The 21,439-nt window shown below is 44.9% G+C and overlaps 1 protein-coding gene across 6 annotated transcripts in view; it reads right to left on the bottom strand.

The window, feature by feature from the left end:
• The window catches only part of LOC118388350 (semaphorin-3F-like), a 104,638-nt gene that overhangs the window by 26,012 nt on the left and 57,187 nt on the right, over nt 1-21,439 (bottom strand). For 2 of the 6 annotated variants that reach the window (XM_035777319.2, XM_052526659.1), the window contains exons 3-9: nt 17,011-17,171; nt 14,579-14,641; nt 14,198-14,317; nt 12,461-12,550; nt 10,217-10,310; nt 6,572-6,688; nt 6,271-6,410 (exon numbers count right to left, since the gene is read on the bottom strand). In XM_035777319.2, the coding sequence (XP_035633212.1) occupies nt 6,271-6,410; nt 6,572-6,688; nt 10,217-10,310; nt 12,461-12,550; nt 14,198-14,317; nt 14,579-14,641; nt 17,011-17,171 (785 nt within the window). The other 4 variants (XM_035777321.1, XM_052526660.1, XM_052526661.1 and 1 more) reach the window with 3 other exon arrangements.

The following is a 21,439-nucleotide window of genomic DNA, read 5'->3' as shown; positions in this document are numbered from 1 at the left end:
TATCACTGGGGACCAGTGAATGATAGAACAGCATCACTGGGGACCAGTGAATGATAGAACTGGGGACCAGTATCACTGAGGACCAGTGAATGATAGAACAGTATCACTGGGGACCAGTGAATGATAGAACGTATCACTGGGGACCAGTGAATGATAGAACGTATCACTGAGGACCAGTGAATGATAGAACAGCATAACTGGGGACCAGTGAATGATAGAACAGTATCACTGGGGACCAGTGAATGATAGAACGTATCACTGGGGACCAGTGAATGATAGAACAGTATCACTGGGGACCAGTGAATGATAGAACAGTATCACTGGGGACCAGTGAATGATAGAACAGCATCACTGGGGACCAGTGAATGATAGAACAGTATCACTGGGGACCAGTGAATGATAGAACGTATCACTGGGGACCAGTGAATGATAATGAACGTATCACTGGGGACCAGTGAATGATAGAACGTATCACTGGGGACCAGTGAATGATAGAACGTATCACTGGGGACCAGTGAATGATAGAACGTATCACTGAGGACCAGTGAATGATAGAACAGTATCACTGAGGACCAGTGAATGATAGAACGTATCACTGAGGACCAGTGAATGATAGAACGTATCACTGAGGACCAGTGAATGATAGAACGTATCACTGGGGACCAGTGAATGATAGAACGTATCACTGAGGACCAGTGAATGATAGAACGTATCACTGGGGACCAGTGAATGATAGAACGTATCACTGAGGACCAGTGAATGATAGAACAGCATAACTGGGGACCAGTGAATGATAGAACATATCACTGGGGACCAGTGAATGATAGAACAGCATAACTGGGGACCAGTGAATGATAGAACGTATCACTGGGGACCAGTGAATGATAGAACGTATCACTGAGGACCAGTGAATGATAGAACGTATCACTGAGGACCAGTGAATGATAGAACGTATCACTGGGGACCAGTGAATGATAGAACGTATCACTGAGGACCAGTGAATGATAGAACAGTATCACTGGGGACCAGTGAATGATAGAACGTATCACTGAGGACCAGTGAATGATAGAACGTATCACTGGGGACCAGTGAATCATAGAACGTATCACTGGGGACCAGTGAATGATAGAACAGCATAACTGGGGACCAGTGAATGATAGAACGTATCACTGGGGACCAGTGAATGATAGAACGTATCACTGAGGACCAGTGAATGATAGAACAGTATCACTGGGGACCAGTGAATGATAGAACGTATCACTGAGGACCAGTGAATGATAGAACAGCATAACTGGGGACCAGTGAATGATAGAACGTATCACTGGGGACCAGTGAATGATAGAACGTATCACTGGGGACCAGTGAATGATAGAACAGTATCACTGGGGACCAGTGAATGATAGAACAGTATCACTGGGGACCAGTGAATGATAGAACGTATCACTGAGGACCAGTGAATGATAAAACAGTATCACTGAGGACCAGTGAATGATAGAACGTATCACTGAGGACCAGTGAATGATAGAACGTATCACTGGGGACCAGTGAATGATAGAACGTATCACTGGGGACCAGTGAATGATAGAACGTATCACTGGGGACCAGTGAATGATAGAACGTATCACTGGGGACCAGTGACTGATAGAACGTATCACTGGGGACCAGTGAATGATAGAACGTATCACTGAGGACCAGTGAATGCTAGAACGTATCACTGGGGACCAGTGAATGATAGAACGTATCACTGAGGACCAGTGAATGATAGAACAGCATAACTGGGGACCAGTGAATGATAGAACAGCATAACTGGGGACCAGTGAATGATAGAACAGCATAACTGGGGACCAGTGAATGATAGAACAGTATCACTGGGGACCAGCGAATGATAGAACGTATCACTGGGGACCAGCGAATGATAGAACGTATCACTGGGGACCAGTGAATGATAGAACGTATCACTGGGGACCAGTGAATGATAGAACGTATCACTGAGGACCAGTGAATGATAGAACAGTATCACTGAGGACCAGTGAATGATAGAACGTATCACTGAGGACCAGTGAATGATAGAACAGTATCACTGAGGACCAGTGAATGATAGAACGTATCACTGAGGACCAGTGAATGATAGAACGTATCACTGGGGACCAGTGAATGATAGAACGTATCACTGAGGACCAGTGAATGATAGAACAGTATCACTGAGGACCAGTGAATGATAGAACGTATCACTGAGGACCAGTGAATGATAGAACGTATCACTGAGGACCAGTGAATGATAGAACGTATCACTGGGGACCAGTGAATGATAGAACGTATCACTGGGGACCAGTGAATGATAGAACGTATCACTGAGGACCAGTGAATGATAGAACAGCATAACTGGGGACCAGTGAATGATAGAACATATCACTGGGGACCAGTGAATGATAGAACAGCATAACTGGGGACCAGTGAATGATAGAACAGTATCACTGAGGACCAGTGAATGATAGAACGTATCACTGAGGACCAGTGAATGATAGAACGTGATCACTGGGGACCAGTGAATGATAGAACGTATCACTGAGGACCAGTGAATGATAGAACGTATCACTGGGGACCAGTGAATGATAGAACGTATCACTGGGGACCAGTGAATGATAGAACAGCATAACTGGGGACCAGTGAATGATAGAACGTATCACTGAGGACCAGTGAATGATAGAACGTATCACTGAGGACCAGTGAATGATAGAACGTATCACTGGGGACCAGTGAATGATAGAACGTATCACTGAGGACCAGTGAATGATAGAACGTATCACTGAGGACCAGTGAATGATAGAACGTATCACTGGGGACCAGTGAATGATAGAACGTATCACTGAGGACCAGTGAATGATGAATGACCAGTGAATGATAGAACAGTATCACTGGGGACCAGTGAATGATAGAACGTATCACTGAGGACCAGTGAATGATAGAACGTATCACTGGGGACCAGTGAATCATAGAACGTATCACTGGGGACCAGTGAATGATAGAACAGCATAACTGGGGACCAGTGAATGATAGAACGTATCACTGGGGACCAGTGAATGATAGAACGTATCACTGAGGACCAGTGAATGATAGAACAGTATCACTGGGGACCAGTGAATGATAGAACGTATCACTGAGGACCAGTGAATGATAGAACGTATCACTGAGGACCAGTGAATGATAGAACGTATCACTGAGGACCAGTGAATGATAGAACGTATCACTGAGGACCAGTGAATGATAGAACGTATCACTGAGGACCAGTGAATCATAGAACGTATCACTGGGGACCAGTGAATCATAGAACGTATCACTGGGGACCAGTGAATGATAGAACACTGGGGACCAGTGAATGATAGAACAGTATCACTGGGGACCAGTGAATGATAGAACGTATCACTGGGGACCAGTGAATGATAGAACAGTATCACTGGGGACCAGTGAATGATAGAACAGTATCACTGGGGACCAGTGAATGATAGAACGTATCACTGAGGACCAGTGAATGATAAAACAGTATCACTGAGGACCAGTGAATGATAGAACGTATCACTGAGGACCAGTGAATGATAGAACGTATCACTGGGGACCAGTGACTGATAGAACGTATCACTGGGGACCAGTGAATGATAGAACGTATCACTGAGGACCAGTGAATGCTAGAACGTATCACTGGGGACCAGTGAATGATAGAACGTATCACTGAGGACCAGTGAATGATAGAACAGCATAACTGGGGACCAGTGAATGATAGAACAGTATCACTGGGTACCAGTGAATGATAGAACGTATCACTGGGGACCAGTGAATGATAGAACAGCATAACTGGGGACCAGTGAATGATAGAACAGCATAACTGGGGACCAGTGAATGATAGAACAGTATCACTGGGGACCAGCGAATGATAGAACGTATCACTGGGGACCAGCGAATGATAGAACGTATCACTGGGGACCAGTGAATGATAGAACGTATCACTGGGGACCAGTGAATGATAGAACGTAGAAATGATAGAACGTATCACTGAGGACCAGTGAATGATAGAACAGTATCACTGAGGACCAGTGAATGATAGAACGTATCACTGAGGACCAGTGAATGATAGAACAGTATCACTGAGGACCAGTGAATGATAGAACGTATCACTGAGGACCAGTGAATGATAGAACGTATCACTGGGGACCAGTGAATGATAGAACGTATCACTGAGGACCAGTGAATGATAGAACAGTATCACTGAGGACCAGTGAATGATAGAACGTATCACTGAGGACCAGTGAATGATAGAACGTATCACTGAGGACCAGTGAATGATAGAACGTATCACTGGGGACCAGTGAATGATAGAACGTATCACTGGGGACCAGTGAATGATAGAACGTATCACTGAGGACCAGTGAATGATAGAACAGCATAACTGGGGACCAGTGAATGATAGAACATATCACTGGGGACCAGTGAATGATAGAACAGCATAACTGGGGACCAGTGAATGATAGAACAGTATCACTGAGGACCAGTGAATGATAGAACGTATCACTGAGGACCAGTGAATGATAGAACGTATCACTGGGGACCAGTGAATGATAGAACGTATCACTGAGGACCAGTGAATGATAGAACGTATCACTGGGGACCAGTGAATGATAGAACGTATCACTGGGGACCAGTGAATGATAGAACAGCATAACTGGGGACCAGTGAATGATAGAACGTATCACTGAGGACCAGTGAATGATAGAACGTATCACTGAGGACCAGTGAATGATAGAACGTATCACTGGGGACCAGTGAATGATAGAACGTATCACTGAGGACCAGTGAATGATAGAACGTATCACTGAGGACCAGTGAATGATAGAACGTATCACTGGGGACCAGTGAATGATAGAACGTATCACTGAGGACCAGTGAATGATAGAACAGTATCACTGGGGACCAGTGAATGATAGAACGTATCACTGAGGACCAGTGAATGATAGAACGTATCACTGGGGACCAGTGAATCATAGAACGTATCACTGGGGACCAGTGAATGATAGAACAGCATAACTGGGGACCAGTGAATGATAGAACGTATCACTGGGGACCAGTGAATGATAGAACGTATCACTGAGAACCAGTGAATGATAGAACAGTATCACTGGGGACCAGTGAATGATAGAACGTATCACTGAGGACCAGTGAATGATAGAACGTATCAATGAGGACCAGTGAATGATAGAACGTATCACTGAGGACCAGTGAATGATAGAACGTATCACTGAGGACCAGTGAATGATAGAACGTATCACTGAGGACCAGTGAATCATAGAACGTATCACTGGGGACCGGTGAATGATAGAACAGCATAACTGGGGACCAGTGAATGATAGAACGTATCACTGGGGACCAGTGAATGATAGAACAGCATAACTGGGGACCAGTGAATGATAGAACGTATCACTGGGGACCAGTGAATGATAGAACAGTACAGAGTGTAGAACCCACTGATTGGGGGATGGGTGTTTGTGTGCAGGGTCACTACCTGATCCACTCAAATAAACAGTTGTGAGCAGCTAAAGATCTGACACATGCACGTACATGCAAGCACACACACACACACGGTGACAAACTGAATAAACACTATGCTCTCCATGTTTGTAAGCAAAGCCCAGAAAGATGCATCCTAATCTCCAAGTTGACCCTACAGGGACAAACACATTCCCTGTTATTTGTTTTTGCTGATCCTCTCAATTTGCAGCTTTGGGGGAGAAGGTCAGGGAAATTACCACATGCTGTCTCAAACTCAACTCTGGACCTCAAAACTAGATTCACTGCGTTTTTTTCATTGTTCCCCTCTAATCAGGGACTGATTTAGACCTGGGACACTAGGTGTGTGCAATTAATGATCAGGTAGAACTGGTTTAGGGGATCTGGCTTTTACCCTGCTGCTCTGTTACCTGAATACCTAATATACTACATCCTTTAATACGTTTTAAGACTACCAGTTGGGAGGTCAGACGATCATAGGGTCGTATGTCAGGGTTCCATCTCAAGGATAGAGACATGTATTGTACACATGGATGTTAAATATACATGGATTTCAGCGAGTCAGTGTTAGACAAACATCAGTTCTACAGACCGAGACTGGCTCCTTTCCCTTTCTTAATGAAACTGGGGCATATTTGCTGTGCATGTCACATGCATTGTTATTTGTGAATGTGGTCTCATTATTAGTACAATCCATTCTGAGGCTGTGCTCACCAGGCATATCCGACCGATGCGGGCCTGGGTCACAGGACTCTGGCCCATCTCAGCAGACTTCTCGCGGAAGAAGAAGTACAGCTTGTCGTCATTCCTCTCTGCACTGTCAGGGATGAGCTGCACATGGATGAAGGAAGGATCTGGGAGAAGGAGAGAGAGAAGGAGAGAAAGATGCGTAGGAGGATATGAAGATCACTGAACATCTGGTTGATATCATTCACAAACTGTTTGCATTTCCTGTTTATTAAAGAGTTGAGGATTTTGTAAACATTAAATATTATTAAAGAAGACATTTATTTACCGTTTAACCATCTGGAGTTATACTGGTCTGTACGCATCGCGGTCTGTTTCCCAGTACGGAAGATGGCAGAGTCTGTTCCCATGAAGTCAATGTAGACCCCAGCATAGAGTTCACCATCTGAGAGAGAGGGGAGAGGGAAGGACAGAGGGAAAGAGATTCATCCGCTGAGCCAAATATTTTGACTCTTTGATATAAAGCCAGGCACACCCTTGGCATAACGGACTGAGGCTCTCCTTACACAGAAACCCCCACTACCCAAATTAAACCTTCAGTCCCTGGCAAGACCCCCTGGCGGACCCTAGCGCCCAATACTTTAAAATCAAAATCAAACTTTATTTGTCACATGTGCCAAATACAACAGGTGTAGGTAGACCTTACTGTGAAATGCTTACTTACAAGCCCTTAACCAACAGTACAGTTCAAGAAGAGTTAAGAAAATATTTACCAGATAATAAATAAAAAAGTAACACAATAAAATAAAAGTAACGAGGCTATATACAAGGGGGTACCGATACCGAGTCAATGTGCGGGGGTACAGGTTAGTCGAGGCCATTTGTACATGGGGGTAGGGGTGAAGTGACTATGCATAGATAATAAACAGCAAGTAGCAGCAGTGTACATGTAGGTAGGGGTGAAGTGACTATACATAGATAATAAACAGAGAGTAGCAGCAGTGTACATGTAGGTAGGGGTGAAGTGACTATACATAGATAATAAACAGAGAGTAGCAGCAGTGTACATGTAGGTAGGGGTGAAGTGACTATGCATAGATAATAAACAGAGAGTAGCAGCAGTGTACATGTAGGTAGGGGTGAAGTGACTATACATAGATAATAAACAGAGAGTAGCAGCAGTGTACATGTAGGTAGGGGTGAAGTGACTATGCATAGATAATAAACAGAGAGTAGCAGCAGTGTACATGTAGGTAGGGGTGAAGTGACTATACATAGATAATAAATGGCAAGTAGCAGCAGTGTACATGTAGGTAGGGGTGAAGTGACTATACATAGATAATAAACGACAAGTAGCAGCAGTGTACATGTAGGTAGGGGTGAAGTGACTATACATAGATAATAAACAGCAAGTAGCAGCAGTGTACATGTAGGTAGGGGTGAAGTGACTATACATAGATAATAAACGGCAAGTAGCAGCAGTGTACATGTAGGTAGGGGTGAAGTGACTATACATAGATAATAAACAGTGAGTAGCAGCAGTGTACATGTAGGTAGGGGTGAAGTGACTATACATAGATAATAAACAGTGAGTAGCAGCAGTGTACATGTAGGTAGGGGTGAAGTGACTATACATAGATAATAAACAGTGAGTAGCAGCAGTGTACATGTAGGTAGGGGTGAAGTGACTATACATAGATAATAAACAGTGAGTAGCAGCAGTGTACATGTAGGTAGGGGTGAAGTGACTATACATAGATAATAAACAGTGAGTAGCAGCAGTGTACATGTAGGTAGGGGTGAAGTGACTATACATAGATAATAAACAGTGAGTAGCAGCAGTGTACATGTAGGTAGGGGTGAAGTGACTATACATAGATAATAAACAGTGAGTAGCAGCAGTGTACATGTAGGTAGGGGTGAAGTGACTATACATAGATAATAAACAGTGAGTAGCAGCAGTGTACATGTAGGTAGGGGTGAAGTGACTATACATAGATAATAAACAGTGAGTAGCAGCAGTGTACATGTAGGTAGGGGTGAAGTGACTATACATAGATAATAAACAGTGAGTAGCAGCAGTGTACATGTAGGTAGGGGTGAAGTGACTATACATAGATAATAAACAGTGAGTAGCAGCAGTGTACATGTAGGTAGGGGTGAAGTGACTATACATAGATAATAAACAGTGAGCAGCAGCAGTGTACATGTAGGTAGGGGTGAAGTGACTATACATAGATAATAAACAGTGAGTAGCAGCAGTGTACAAACAAATGGGAGGGTGTCAATGTAAATAGTCAGGGGGGCCATTTGATTAATTGTTCAGCAGTCTTATGACTTGGGGGTAGTTAAGGATCCTTTCGGTCCTAGACTTGGCGCTCCGGTACCGCTTGCTGTGTAGGAGCAGAGAGAACAGTCGACGACTTGGGTGACTGAAGTCTTTGAACAATTTTTAGGGCATATATGGCATATATTAGGGCTTTCCCTTACCCATGTCCAGCAAAATATCTTTAGACTGTCATCACCAGGGTGTCAATATCAAAGACATCTTTAGCACACAGTGTGGACAAAGACAGATGAACAGCATACATCATAATACACACATAATAAAGATCACACTGTTTGGCCAAACGGACTAGCCACTACCCAGGCTTTTTAAAGTTATGTGAATAAGGCACACACAGGGTCGAAGGACCAGAGTCTTGTTAATCAGTGGGGAGACTGAATTTTGGTCCTCCAGTTGCTGTTTGGGCCTCATATGAGAGCAGGTGTCCCAGCAAACATTTAGTAGCTACGGGGAGTTCTCAGGGGTGGGGTTAATGGGACAACAGGGGCTCAGGGCAAAGGCAGCAACAACTATACTACTAGTCTGTAACAGAATTAATTCAATTCTCCAGGTCTTTAATAAGTAAAGTCAACACAGGCCCTGATTTACAGTATAGAGCGTGTATGATATCTAGGGGTAGGGGTGAGGGGGTAGACCTACATGTGTGACCTTTTAGGGGTCAAAGTAGTATCCAGTTCTTATTCCCTGCCATTAGTCACCCATAGCTGATGTTAACTGGTTGAGACTGGGGTTCATTCGTCCTGGTTCGCTGGTTCCCTGCTTCTCTGGTTCCGCCCTGGTCAGCTGGCAGTGTGCTAACGTGGGAAGGCCGTGCTGACGATTTACACAGACTGTCAGGATCAACTTACACTGACTGTCCCACCCCACAGTCAGGATCAACTTACACTGACTGTCCCACTCCACAGTCAGGATCAATTTACACGGGTGGTAACTGTGAGGTCTTGCCCAGGCAGAATGACCATGAGTGGAGAGTGGAGGACACTCAACTACCTCATGGTTCCTTTTAGAAGATCCACCAACACCAACACCATACCTTACAACATGAAGTTACCACAAACTAAACATGTTGCAATGTGTCATGTGATTGATCTGCATGTATTGGCTAGAAAAGCATATGATTGGATTTCTCATGATAAATGACCACAACAAATCATATGAATATGTTCTTGGTATTTTTCCAATGAAAGTCACAAAGCTACCATGGAAAGGATTGGCCTATTAAAACTGTGAACCCACTGGTCTGTGCCCACAGCTCCTTAAATCCGATTCTTAACAAGGCATGATGCCTTCTGATTTTATCATCAGAGATGAGATCAGCATTGCTCTGCTATCCTTCTCATGGAAAATAGGCACAGAATGAAAAAGGATACTTTGTCTGCCTGGACAGATGTTAGGCAATACAAACATTTAAAAGTTGCCCCCCAAAAAAATGGGATAAAGGAGGTGGCCATTTGTAGCAGTGGGAGATAAAAGTAGGCGTACACAGGGGACATGGCCTCAGGGACCGTCAGAGTCACTGAGAGAGCCATGGGGACAAACTGGGTGAACTGGAATGGACTGGGACTGGGACATTCCTGGGACATCTCCAGCCATGTGGCCAAGTGTGGCTTGGATGATGATACTCACTGATCAAAGCCGAGACACTGTTGAGCTTTGGGTCGTAGGAGCACTTTCCCTTCCCAGATTCCACTTTTCCCGGCTCCAAATGCCATATGTATTCCTGAAATGGAAAAATCATAAGAAAGAAGCAATAAATTCATAGTGGTCTTCATCATGTCAGTGTGATTCCCTGGTGGAGGGAAAATTGAGGCAGTTCAATATTCTTCCAGTAGGTCCTCTGGGGCCTATAAGGCATTGTGGTTTGTAAAGGATGAAACATAGACTAATGAGAGTGCCTGTATATAGAAAAAAAAACAGGATCTCAATCCAACTCTTTTAATTCCTCTCTAGTGCACTAGAATGACTGAGGGCATAATGCGTCAGGGGGCTGTTCTCTGCACAACAATCTCTCATTGGCCAAATGTCTCTCATCCTCTCTTGGTTAAATCTGTATATGTAGCCCTACTGCTGCTGAGAGAAGGTACTTCTGCTCAGCAAAAACATGCCTGGGATGGAGGCTGGATGACTGATGCTCATGACTCCTGGTGTCTCTATACACAGCACTGAAAGGTGATTGGCAGGTATTTGGAGTCGCGGATAGAAACAGCCAATGGCATGCGATGACATGCCCTGTAGCCTTTTCCACAAACCAAAACAAGTAAATTCCCCCAATCCCTCACTCTCCAATCGAGGACTGAGGGGAGCAGAGAGACGAAGACACCTTTGTCCTTGTCCGTCAACACAGGAGAAAGTGCAGCGCTTGCCCATGTCATCCTCCACTGGCTCCTGAGTACACACTTGTGATATTCCCTCTCACCTTTCATTAAAATCAACCACACATGTAAATCTGAAGGTGTTGGCAGCTCCCTGCAAGAGATGCCAGATGTTAATGAAAATGCGGTCACATGTGCCAAGGGATATTCTCTGAACATGTTTTTAAACCATTTATGAAAGATGTTACCCGACAGAGGACTAAGTGTTGCATGCAACACATTCAAACATAATGGCCCTGTCCTTCTAAGGGTTAAGACTTCCTTCCTGTACTGTGAATGGTGTTGCTCAGCTATGTGGATCTATTATTTCCTTTCTGCTTTAGCAGTTTGTGTTTGTCCTGAACCAACAGGGCTGCAGTGAGAGTGGGTCAGACGTTAACCGTGTGAGACCTGTGGGAGAGGTTGGCCCACATTCCTACAGAGGGAGAGGGCGGTGGGGTGGGGGTGGGGGGTGAAGGACTGGAGGGTGGGGTGTTCTGTGTCCTATAACACAAGTGACAGGACAATGTAAGGAGGAGAGGAAAGAGATGCATTTATCAACCACAAATGGGCTTATTAGTTAGAAACACTGTCAGACATCAGTCATCGATGGTGTCAGTGTTATACTGTATTTATCCTCAATGAAAGATCTACATTTGATTGTGTAGTGTATTAACATGTTGTGTGACCTTGTGTAGAAAATCACAAAGTGCTGGACATTCATCTCTCTCATGCATAAGAAGCAGATGACACAAATAGTGGAGCATCAGTTCAACAGCACACCTAAATAGTGTGTGTGAGAGAGAGAGAGAGAGAGAGAGAGAGAGAGAGAGAGAGAGAGAGAGAGAGAGAGAGAGAGAGAGAGTGAGTGAGTGAGTGAGTATGAGAAAGAGTGAGTTATCAAAAGATGAGGCTTACACAAACATTGACAAATGAACAACGAGAGCAACGCACAACAGAAATATGACGGAGGAAACAAAAACAGAGAAACATTTGAACAACCAATTTATTTTCTCCAAATGGACAGGGTCTAGAGAATGGACAGGGTCTAGAGAATGGACAGGGTCTAGAGAATGGACAGGGTCTAGAGAATGGACAGGGTCTAGAGAATGGACAGGGTCTAGAGAATGGACAGGGTCTAGAGAATGGACAGGGTCTAGAGAATGGACAGGGTCTAGAGAATGGACAGGGTCTAGAGAAGACATGCTTAGCAGTGAGGAGATCAGCGGTCAACTACACTAGAGACCCAACGCAGTGGGACAATTCAACTGATGATGACAGAAGTGTTTCAAGACACAGAATGAGCACAGACAGAACAGAGGGGTCGGGAGACATGCACAGCCCTCCCCCTACAGAGAGAGAGGGAGAGAGGGAGAGAGGGGGAGACAGAGTGCACATGGCATGCAAGCTGAGGCCCAGAGTGGGTCGCCAGTGCACTCCCCAGCCCATAGGGGCAAGGCTCAGGGGCAGACAGGCAGAACCGTCCAGGCTAGTGACGGGCACCTGACCCACGTCCCACCTTCAGTCCTAGTGTCTCGAACACAGCGCTGGGTTCGGCTGCGCGGTTAGCCCTCGCTCCAGTCTGGGGCATCTGCAGGTGCATGGCGGCCTAAAACAGGAGACAGCGACACATTCTGGATGTTACGCACCTGCAGTAGGCGGGACCTGACGTGAGCTCAGTAACTCTGTAAACTGGTCTTGGACTGATGTGACTGCATGACTGTTTGAATAATGTCATTCGGACAGCTTGTGAGGAAAATGTATGGATTTCTCATTCTCTACATTCTCTGTGAGATGAATGCTTGCGTAGCTTAACTTCACCAGATGGCACGAACATCAGCAATATCCGTTCTATACCCTGTCGATGAGTCAATACAGTCTCTCACAGCATGATATATCCACTCAACTCTGGCCTGAGCCACTGCCAAGAACCAATATTTGGCTTTTCCAGACAATACTAGCTATCATAGCCCCATGTAGGCTACTATCCTTTAGGTTTGTAAAAAGGAAATCACGCCTGAATAATTGCAACACTGAAAATGAAAGAATTCTGAAATCTGGCAAGCTGTTATCAATTGATCTGCATGTCTTCAGTTACAAAAGCAGGTTCCTGACGTATGAGAAGGAGTGTCCATGTGTGTGTATACATCCACATTAGAAAATGAGCGTTTTGCCTACTCATGGTTTCCCGTCTGAAAAGCTGTGTGTGTGTGTGTGTGTGTGTGTATACATCCACATTAGAAAATGAGCGTTTCGCCTACTCATGGTTTCCCGTCTGAAAAGCTGTGTGTGTGTGTGTGTGTATGGTTGTACCATTTTACATCTCTGTTCCCATACTTAACTCCAGAGAGAGAGAGAGAGCGAGGGCTCACAGGAAGAGACTGACCTGTCTGTTCGATGTGAAGGGAAAATAAAAGCCATCTCATTAATGTACTATAACTAGGACATTTCACTGGCACCCCATAATGGGAGCTGCCATGGCCAATTACCCAACTCCTCACATGGTGAGGACTAGAGGCTGAGGGAGCAAAGAGGGAGCAGGCCAACTGAGAGGCACAGGGCTGCTAGAGCTATGAGTGGAGGGATGGATGCCCTTTGTTAGTAAGGGTCATATGGATCCATATGAAATAGCAAAGGGGTGTGAAGAGTGTGTCCTCTGCATCAGGCAGAGTCCTCAGATAGGAGGAAACAGGGAAATATTATTTATCCACAACCCTTTATTTATTCCCTCTTAAATGTCCCAGGACCATCGTTAAGGAACAAGTGTTGAATTTAAAGCAGCAGGGCTGGGGGTATTGGAGAGGGGCAATAAAACAGGGAAGTACTCTGTGGTGGTGATGCCCGGCTCCAGGAAACTCAAGACTTCCAATTAAGGAGTGAGACTAAACAGACAGCACCGTAACAGTAATGGTAACAGCAACAGTGCGCTGGGGACGACAGCTGTGTGCAGGCTGAGACTCCAATGGTTGTCTAGGCATGGGGGCAGGAGATGAAGCTGTGGATATCAGGAGGGGTAGAGGTTTGTGAAGGTTTGTGAAGGAATGAAAGTAGGATTGAGAGAGAGTTAGAGAGAGAAAGAGAGGTGTGGGGATGGAAAGAGAGAGTGAGAGAAGGATGGAAGGGAGGAAGGCTGGGTTAGAGGTGTGGGATGGAGACTAAATGTCAGAGCAGTAGTCTCCCTCCTTCACCTCTTGACTGTGTACTGTAGCGTAGGGAACACACACCTAGTGTATTCCAAAACTCATGGAGCTCTAACCTGTGCTTTGTGTCCGCGGTTGACGTAGGTACAGACGGGGTTGTAGGCTCCAGTCCCACAGACATACAGGTGGGTCCTGTTCCACGGCTCAATCAGACGGATGAAGTTCCCACACTCGCCCTGCATGGGGACAAACATAGACAAACAAGAATGGATTATCAACATGAATGATACCCAGATAGAACAAGGTACTGAATGTTAATATTTCAATATACCAGTTTAACGGTCATCTATTTATCCAGACTTAACACTGGCCGAAGGGAGACAGTGAGGCTGGTTGGTCTCCTATGACTTCATGTTACAGGTGGCACAAATCACCTGACCTGAAACATAAATGCTGAATTAGTTGTGTGGAAATGGAGAGTCAACAGAAATACTTACATTGGTGTCCTTTCCACTTAGAAGACACTCAGTCTTCCTCTGCTGGGAGACAGGCCAGTGGAGCTGAAGGCAGGGGAAAACAGAGGTCATTTTATAGCAATAACCCAACCCATCGCACAACCCGTTCAACATAACTGGACTTTATAGCTGTGGGGCTAAACCTGCCACAGGGATATCCACCCACGGTAATATTAGCCGACTAGGAATGGTCATATCTAGATATGTTTTTGTACTTTTACAACCCTCATCTCCAGAAAATGGTGCAGTCAAATACAAACTGGAGGTGAGCTAATCAAAACATGCAACGCAGGGCAGCGGAACGGAACATATGACCCTCGGGGCCGTTTCTGAGAGCTGAGGTAAATGGTTAGCCTCACCCGGGTTTATAGAGCCCTGGGGAGGAGAGGGGAGGGAAGGGGGAGATGTATTTATTTATTTATTTCACCTTTATTTAACCAGGTAGGCAAGTTGAGAACAAGTTCTCATTTACAATTGCGACCTGGCCAAGATAAAGCAAAGCAGTTCGACACATACAACGACACAGAGTTACACATGGAGTAAAAGAAACATACACTCAATAATACAGTAGAAACAAGTCTATATACGATGTGAGCAAATGAGCTGAGATAAGGGAGGTAAAGGCAAAAAAAAGGCCATGGTGGCAAAGTAAATACAATATATCAAGTAAAACACTGGAATGGTAGATTTGCAGTGGAGGAATGTGCAAAGTAGAAATAAAAATAATGGGGTGCAAAGGAGAAAAATAAATAAATAAATAAATAAAATAAAATAAATACAGTAGGGAAAGAGGTAGTTGGGCTAAATTATAGGTGGGCTATGTACAGGTGCAGTAATCTGTGAGCTGCTCTGACAGCTGGTGCTTAAAGCTAGTGAGGGAGATAAGTGTTTCCAGTTTCAGAGATTTTTGTAGTTCGTTCCAGTCATTGGCAGCAGAGGACTGGAAGGAGAGGCGGCCAAAGAAATAATTGGTTTTGGGGGTGACCAGAGAGATATACCTGCTGGAGAGCGTGCTACAGGTGGGTGATGCTATGGTGACCAGCGAGCTGAGATAAGGGGGGACTTTGCCTAGTAGATGACATGGAGCCAGTGGGTTTGGCGACGAGTATGAAGCGAGGGCCAGCCAACGAGAGCTGTGGGTAGTATATGGGGCTTTGGTGACAAAACGGATGGCACTGTGATAGACTTCATCCAATTTGTTGAGTAGGGTATTGGAGGCTATTTTGTAAATGACATCGCCGAAGTTGAGGATTGGTAGGATGGTCAGTTTTACAAGGGTATGTTTGGCAGCATGAGTGAAGGATGCTTTGTTGCGAAATAGGAAGCCAATTCTAGATTTAACTTTGGATTGGAGATGTTTGATGTGGGTCTGGAAGGAGAGTTTACAGTCAGACACCTAGGTATTTGTAGTTGTCCACGTATTCTAAGTCAGAGCCATCCAGAGTAGAGATGTTGGACAGGTAGATAGTTTTAGGTGCAGGCAGCGATCTGTTGAAGAGCATGCATTTAGTTTTACTTGTATTTAAGAGCAATTGGAGGCCACGGAAGGAGAGTTGTATGGCATTGAAGCTTGCCTGGAGGGTTGTTAACACAGTGTCCAAAGAAGGGCGAGAAGTATACAGAATGGTGTCGTCTGGGTAGAGGTGGATCAGAGTCTCACCAGCAGCAAGAGCGACATCATTGATGTGTACAGAGAAGAGAGTCGGTCCAAGAATTGAACCCTGTGGCACCCCCATAGAGACTGCCAGAGGTCCGGACAGCAGACCCTCCGATTTGACACACTGAACTCTATCAGAGAAGTAGCTGGTGAACCAGGCGAGGCAATCATTTGAGAAAGCAAAGCTGTCGAGTCTGCCGATGAGGATGTGGTGATTGACAGAGTCGAAAGCCTTGGCCAGATCAATGAATACGGCTGCACAGTAATGTTTCTTATCAATGATGGTTAAGGTATCGTTTAGGACCTTGAGCGTGGCTGAAGTGCACCCATGACCAGCTCTGAAACCAGATTGCATAGCAGAGAAGGTATGGTGAGATTCAAAATGGTCTGTAATCTGTTTGTTTACTTGGCTTTCGAAGACCTTAGAAAGGCAGGGTAGGATAGATATAAGTCTGTAGCAGTTTGGGTCAAGAGTGTCCCCCCCTTTGAAGAGGGGGATGACCGCAGCTGCTTTCCAATCTTTGGGAATCTCAGACGACACGAAAGAGAGGTTGAACAGGCTAGTATAGGGGTGGCAACAATTTCGGCAGATAGTTTTAGAAAGAAAGTGTCCAGATTGTCTAGCCTGGCTGATTTGTAGGGGTCCAGATTTTGCAGCTCTTTCAGAACATCAGCTTACTGGATTTGGGAGAAGGATGGGGTGACAGGAGGCAAGGGAAGGTGAAGAGGTGAAGCGTTAGTGACTGTAAGGTCTTACAATGAGCGGCTCCTTGTTGATGTCATGCAGGTCCAGGGACAGGATGTGGTCCTTGCTGCCCACGTACATGCGGTCGTGGTCCTCGTCCATACGCAGGATCCGATAGTCAGACGTGTTCAGCAGGTAGGCAAAGTTCTGGGCAGTGCCAGTGGACCTCAGCTCTGCAGAGAGAGGGGGGGAACAAGAGAGCAATGTATCCTTTTGGGACAGAAAATTGCTGTACACAAACACAGTAACACACACGCTCAACTGACACATTTCACAAACCACCCCTGTTAGGCATACCGATGTGTGGTTCATATGATGCTTTCAACTAACACTGTTGAAACCAAACACAGCAGATCAGTGACAAGTGCTAGAGAGGGTCTCATTGTGTTGTGGACATCTTAACACTGTCTAAGAGATGCTCCTTCAAAGAAAAGTATAATTATCATTGTCTTTCTTACACATCTCTGTCAAATACTGCCATGGACATCTGCCAAGGATGCTTTTCTCTGGTCATCTGAAGGTCTGAGCTCTGACGAAATGAAGAATGCATTTAACAGAAATTCCCGAGGAAACAGAAACAGGACGCTTCCTACAGAACCTTCCATGTGAGACTGGAGTGTTTGTTTCATTTGTTCTCCACGGTTCAAGAGCCATGTACAGACCGGGCAGTGCTGTTTGAGAGGCCCGCTGTCTCTCCACTGCTTGGGTCCTCCACCAAACACAAACACTCTGTGAGACCCTACAGGGTAGAGCTTAGCAGGATGGTACTCATATACTGCTGCTTGACAAACATTGAGGTTTCACTAAATAAGCTGGAAGATCCTGTTAAATTGTTACCTTTATTCTACTTAAACATTTCAGGAGACCACCAACAAACAACAGCTCTACGATACCACATGTTCATGTACTGTATGTTACTTTTAGTGGTTCAATTGTGGAGATAAAAAACAGTACAGGAAGCATGTAGGTCTAATTAAAGTCTAAGGCGTGCCTGCACATAATCAGAGGAAGATGTTTGGCCATGTCCCCACTCTCTGAGGGTGTCATAGGGAGAGTGGGATATGCAAAAAACACATTTCAAATTCGCACATTCATATTAATACACACTTATACCTGTGTGAAATAGGACAAATATGAGCAGCCACCTAAAAATTATAATAATAATAATTATTATTAATATTGTTACGTCAACTTATGTCAACAAACAAAATGGTCCTGGTGTATCACAGCTTTAAAGTGAAAACAACACAGCATAGTAAAAATAAATCAAATGTATCTGCTATTTCAAAAGTGTAAAAAGCAGTTTATTAATATACATGTTTATGCAGGACCTGTTTCAAAACCAGTAACTCTACTCTGGTATGCCTGTCTAAAGCCAAAGCAGGCAAGTGCTGGTTTACATTCAAGTCCCTCTGTTGAACATAGTGAAAACTACATTCCTATGTAACTGTCTGACTGTCTCTCAGGAAGTTGTCTGAATACCAAGACAAGGCAGGAGTCATGCCCATGTCCCCCATCAAACCACAGGACCTTAAAATAAACTCTATCCACAGACATTCCTCAACATACTCACCACTGAATCTGATATTACCAGTCTTTCATACAGGATCTAAATATAACTCTGGGTTACGTCAATAATCAATGATTAATAACATTAGATTTGCTATATTTATACAGTTTAATTTAATACGTGTGTCAGGCAAGCGTCTGTTTATAGGTCATATGTGTGATTGACAGCTGTCGGGGACCTACAGTGCCTTTGGAAAATATTCAGACCATTTGACTTTTTCCACATTACAGCCTTATTCTAAAATGGATTAACTATTCTTTTTTTCTCAGCAATCTACACATAATACCCCATAATGACAAAGAGAAAAAATAGTTTAAAAAAACAAACAGAAATACCTCATTTATATAAGTATTCAGACCCTTTGCTATGATACTCAAAATTGAGATGTTTCTACAACTTGATTGGAGTCCACCTGTGGTAAATTCAATTGATTGGACATGATTTGGAAAGGCACACACCTGTCTATATAAAGGACCCACAGTTGACAGTGAAGGTCAGAGCAAAAACCAAGCCATGAGGTCGAGGGAATTGTCAGTAGAGCTCCGAGACAGGATTGTGACGATGCACAGATCTGGGGAAGGGTACCAAAAAATGTCTGCAGCATTGAAGGTCCCCAGGAACACAGTGGCCTCCATCACTCTTAAATGGAAGACGTTTGGAACCCTCAAGACTCTTCCTAGAGTTGGCCGCCCGGACAAACTGAGCAATCTGTCACTCTGACAGAGCTCCAGAGTTCCTCTGTGGAGATGGGAGAACCTGCCAGAAGGACAACCATTTTGGCAGCATTCCATCAATCAGGCCTTTATGGAACTGGGTGTTGTTAAATAAATAAATAAAATAAGTATCCACATTTTTTGTCATTTGTGAACTCAGGTTCCCTTTATCCAGTATTAGGTTTTGGTTGAAGATCTGATATTATTCAGGACCAAAAATATGCAAATAATTTTAGAAAGTCAGAAAGGGGGCAAATACTTTTTCACTGCACTTTATATCACTGGTGATGTGCTACTGAACAGGACGTTTAACACAGACACATTCCAGGGCAGTTCAAGCCCTTTCTGATCCAGCCTGTCGGCAACAACTCAACGTATGTTGGTTTTCAGGGGCTAGCTGGATGTGACCATCTGTTAGGTGAGGAGGGACTCAGAGAGCTACAGAGCAACAATATACCCTATAGAACACTCCATTTCCAGCTCCAAAACATATGTAATCCAAAAGCATAGTCACCTGATAATGTACGAATAATGGCGTGATAATGTACACCAAAGGGTGGCAACAAACACTACCACACCAAACATATGACCCATTTAAAACATCTATAGCTCGTCGCCATGTGTTTTTTTCTTCACCAAAGCTATAACATAACACATTAAATATCTATAACACTTTACTATACTGTTATGCATTAGATATGCATATTTAGATAATAACACTGCTCCTTTGTCAGTGAAAAATAGTTCTCTAAACAAATACAGAACATTTGCCAGGCTGTGTAGAAAATCCTATTCCATCAGTTCTCATCTGTTCTGGTTAAAGAATGGATCAGAGAGCTTTCTCTTTAGTCTCCCCTAATGCTCCTCCTGTCGCACTGAATTGAAGCGTTACTAAGAGGAGGAATCTACTGTTTCTATACACGTATTAGAGGCCTTTCTCCTGGGGGTTTGGCATTGAGCTCATTGTAAACCCAACATGCCATGGAACTTCCTGGTGTCTCGTCGAGGGTAAAACAAGAGAAAACAAAGAGGAAATCTGGAAGGAAAAGCACACCAGCCACTGTACATTATCCCCCTCTCCCCTCCCAGTCCATCCTCTCCTCTCCTCTCATCCTCTCCTCTCCTCTCCTCCTCTCCCATCCCCTCCACTCCTCTCTCCTCCTCTCCCCTCCCATCCCCTCCGCTCCTCTCCCCTCTCATCCCCTCCGCTCCATCCCCTCCACTCCTCCTCTTCTCCCCTCCCATCCCCTCCGCTCCTCTCCTCCTCATCCCCTCCCACTCCCCTTCTCCCCTCCACTCCTCTCTCCTCCTCTCCCCTCCCATCCCCTACACTCCTCTCTCCTCTCCCATCCCCTCTGCTCCTCTCTCCTCCTCTCCCCTCCCCTGCTCGGCCCTCTGCTCAGACAGACAGAGGCACCGGGGAGTGTGCTCATATTAAATGTTGATCCAGTGCTCATAATGGCGGCAGGCTCCGCCACACCGCCTCAGAGGTCAAGCCACCTGTGGAAACAAACCCAGAAGGCCTGTAAAAGGAATGGGCAAACACCGAGCCACCATCAGCAAGCTAAGGCACACTAAGACAGAGGGGAAAATGTGCTGCGTGCATGATCAAGATGGATGGAGGTTTTTGACTGGGCTACTTCATTAGATGTCATACCATTTGGCAAGAAGAAGGAGAATGAGTTTTGGTCAGGCTTGTAGTGAACAGGGTGCTTCATGCCACAGTTTCTTAAAGATCTGCTTCTATCTATAGCCAATGTCAGGCGTATTACAAGACATGTTTGTGCAGGTTCTCTCTATAATACAGGACAGGTGCATGATCTCTGACAGCAGAGGGAGTGAAGCAGCTGGAACTAGGCCTCTGTGCAGACCAAGCCGGGGAGCTTTACTACATAATGGGCCTCCCAGGATGAACTCTGAGTGCTGTTTGCCAGCTGCATTAGGGCATGACAGCATTCTCACCACATAGACTTAGCCTGGAGATTTGGAGACCTGGTTCAGTCTATTAGAGCAAGATCAACTCTTAAAGGAGTCCATTACTAGGTGTAGCTGACTCTGGGAGGTCTATAGGACACAGAGGGAGCAGAACAATCCCCCCCCCCCGTGGAATGGCAATGCCTCTATTAGTGGGAAAAGTGAGACAGCCGATTGCCACTGA

The sequence above is a fragment of the Oncorhynchus keta genome, chromosome 10, assembly GCF_023373465.1.
Source record: "Oncorhynchus keta strain PuntledgeMale-10-30-2019 chromosome 10, Oket_V2, whole genome shotgun sequence".
Classification (NCBI taxonomy): domain Eukaryota; kingdom Metazoa; phylum Chordata; class Actinopteri; order Salmoniformes; family Salmonidae; genus Oncorhynchus; species Oncorhynchus keta.
This window is presented reverse-complemented; position numbering and strand designations above follow the sequence as displayed.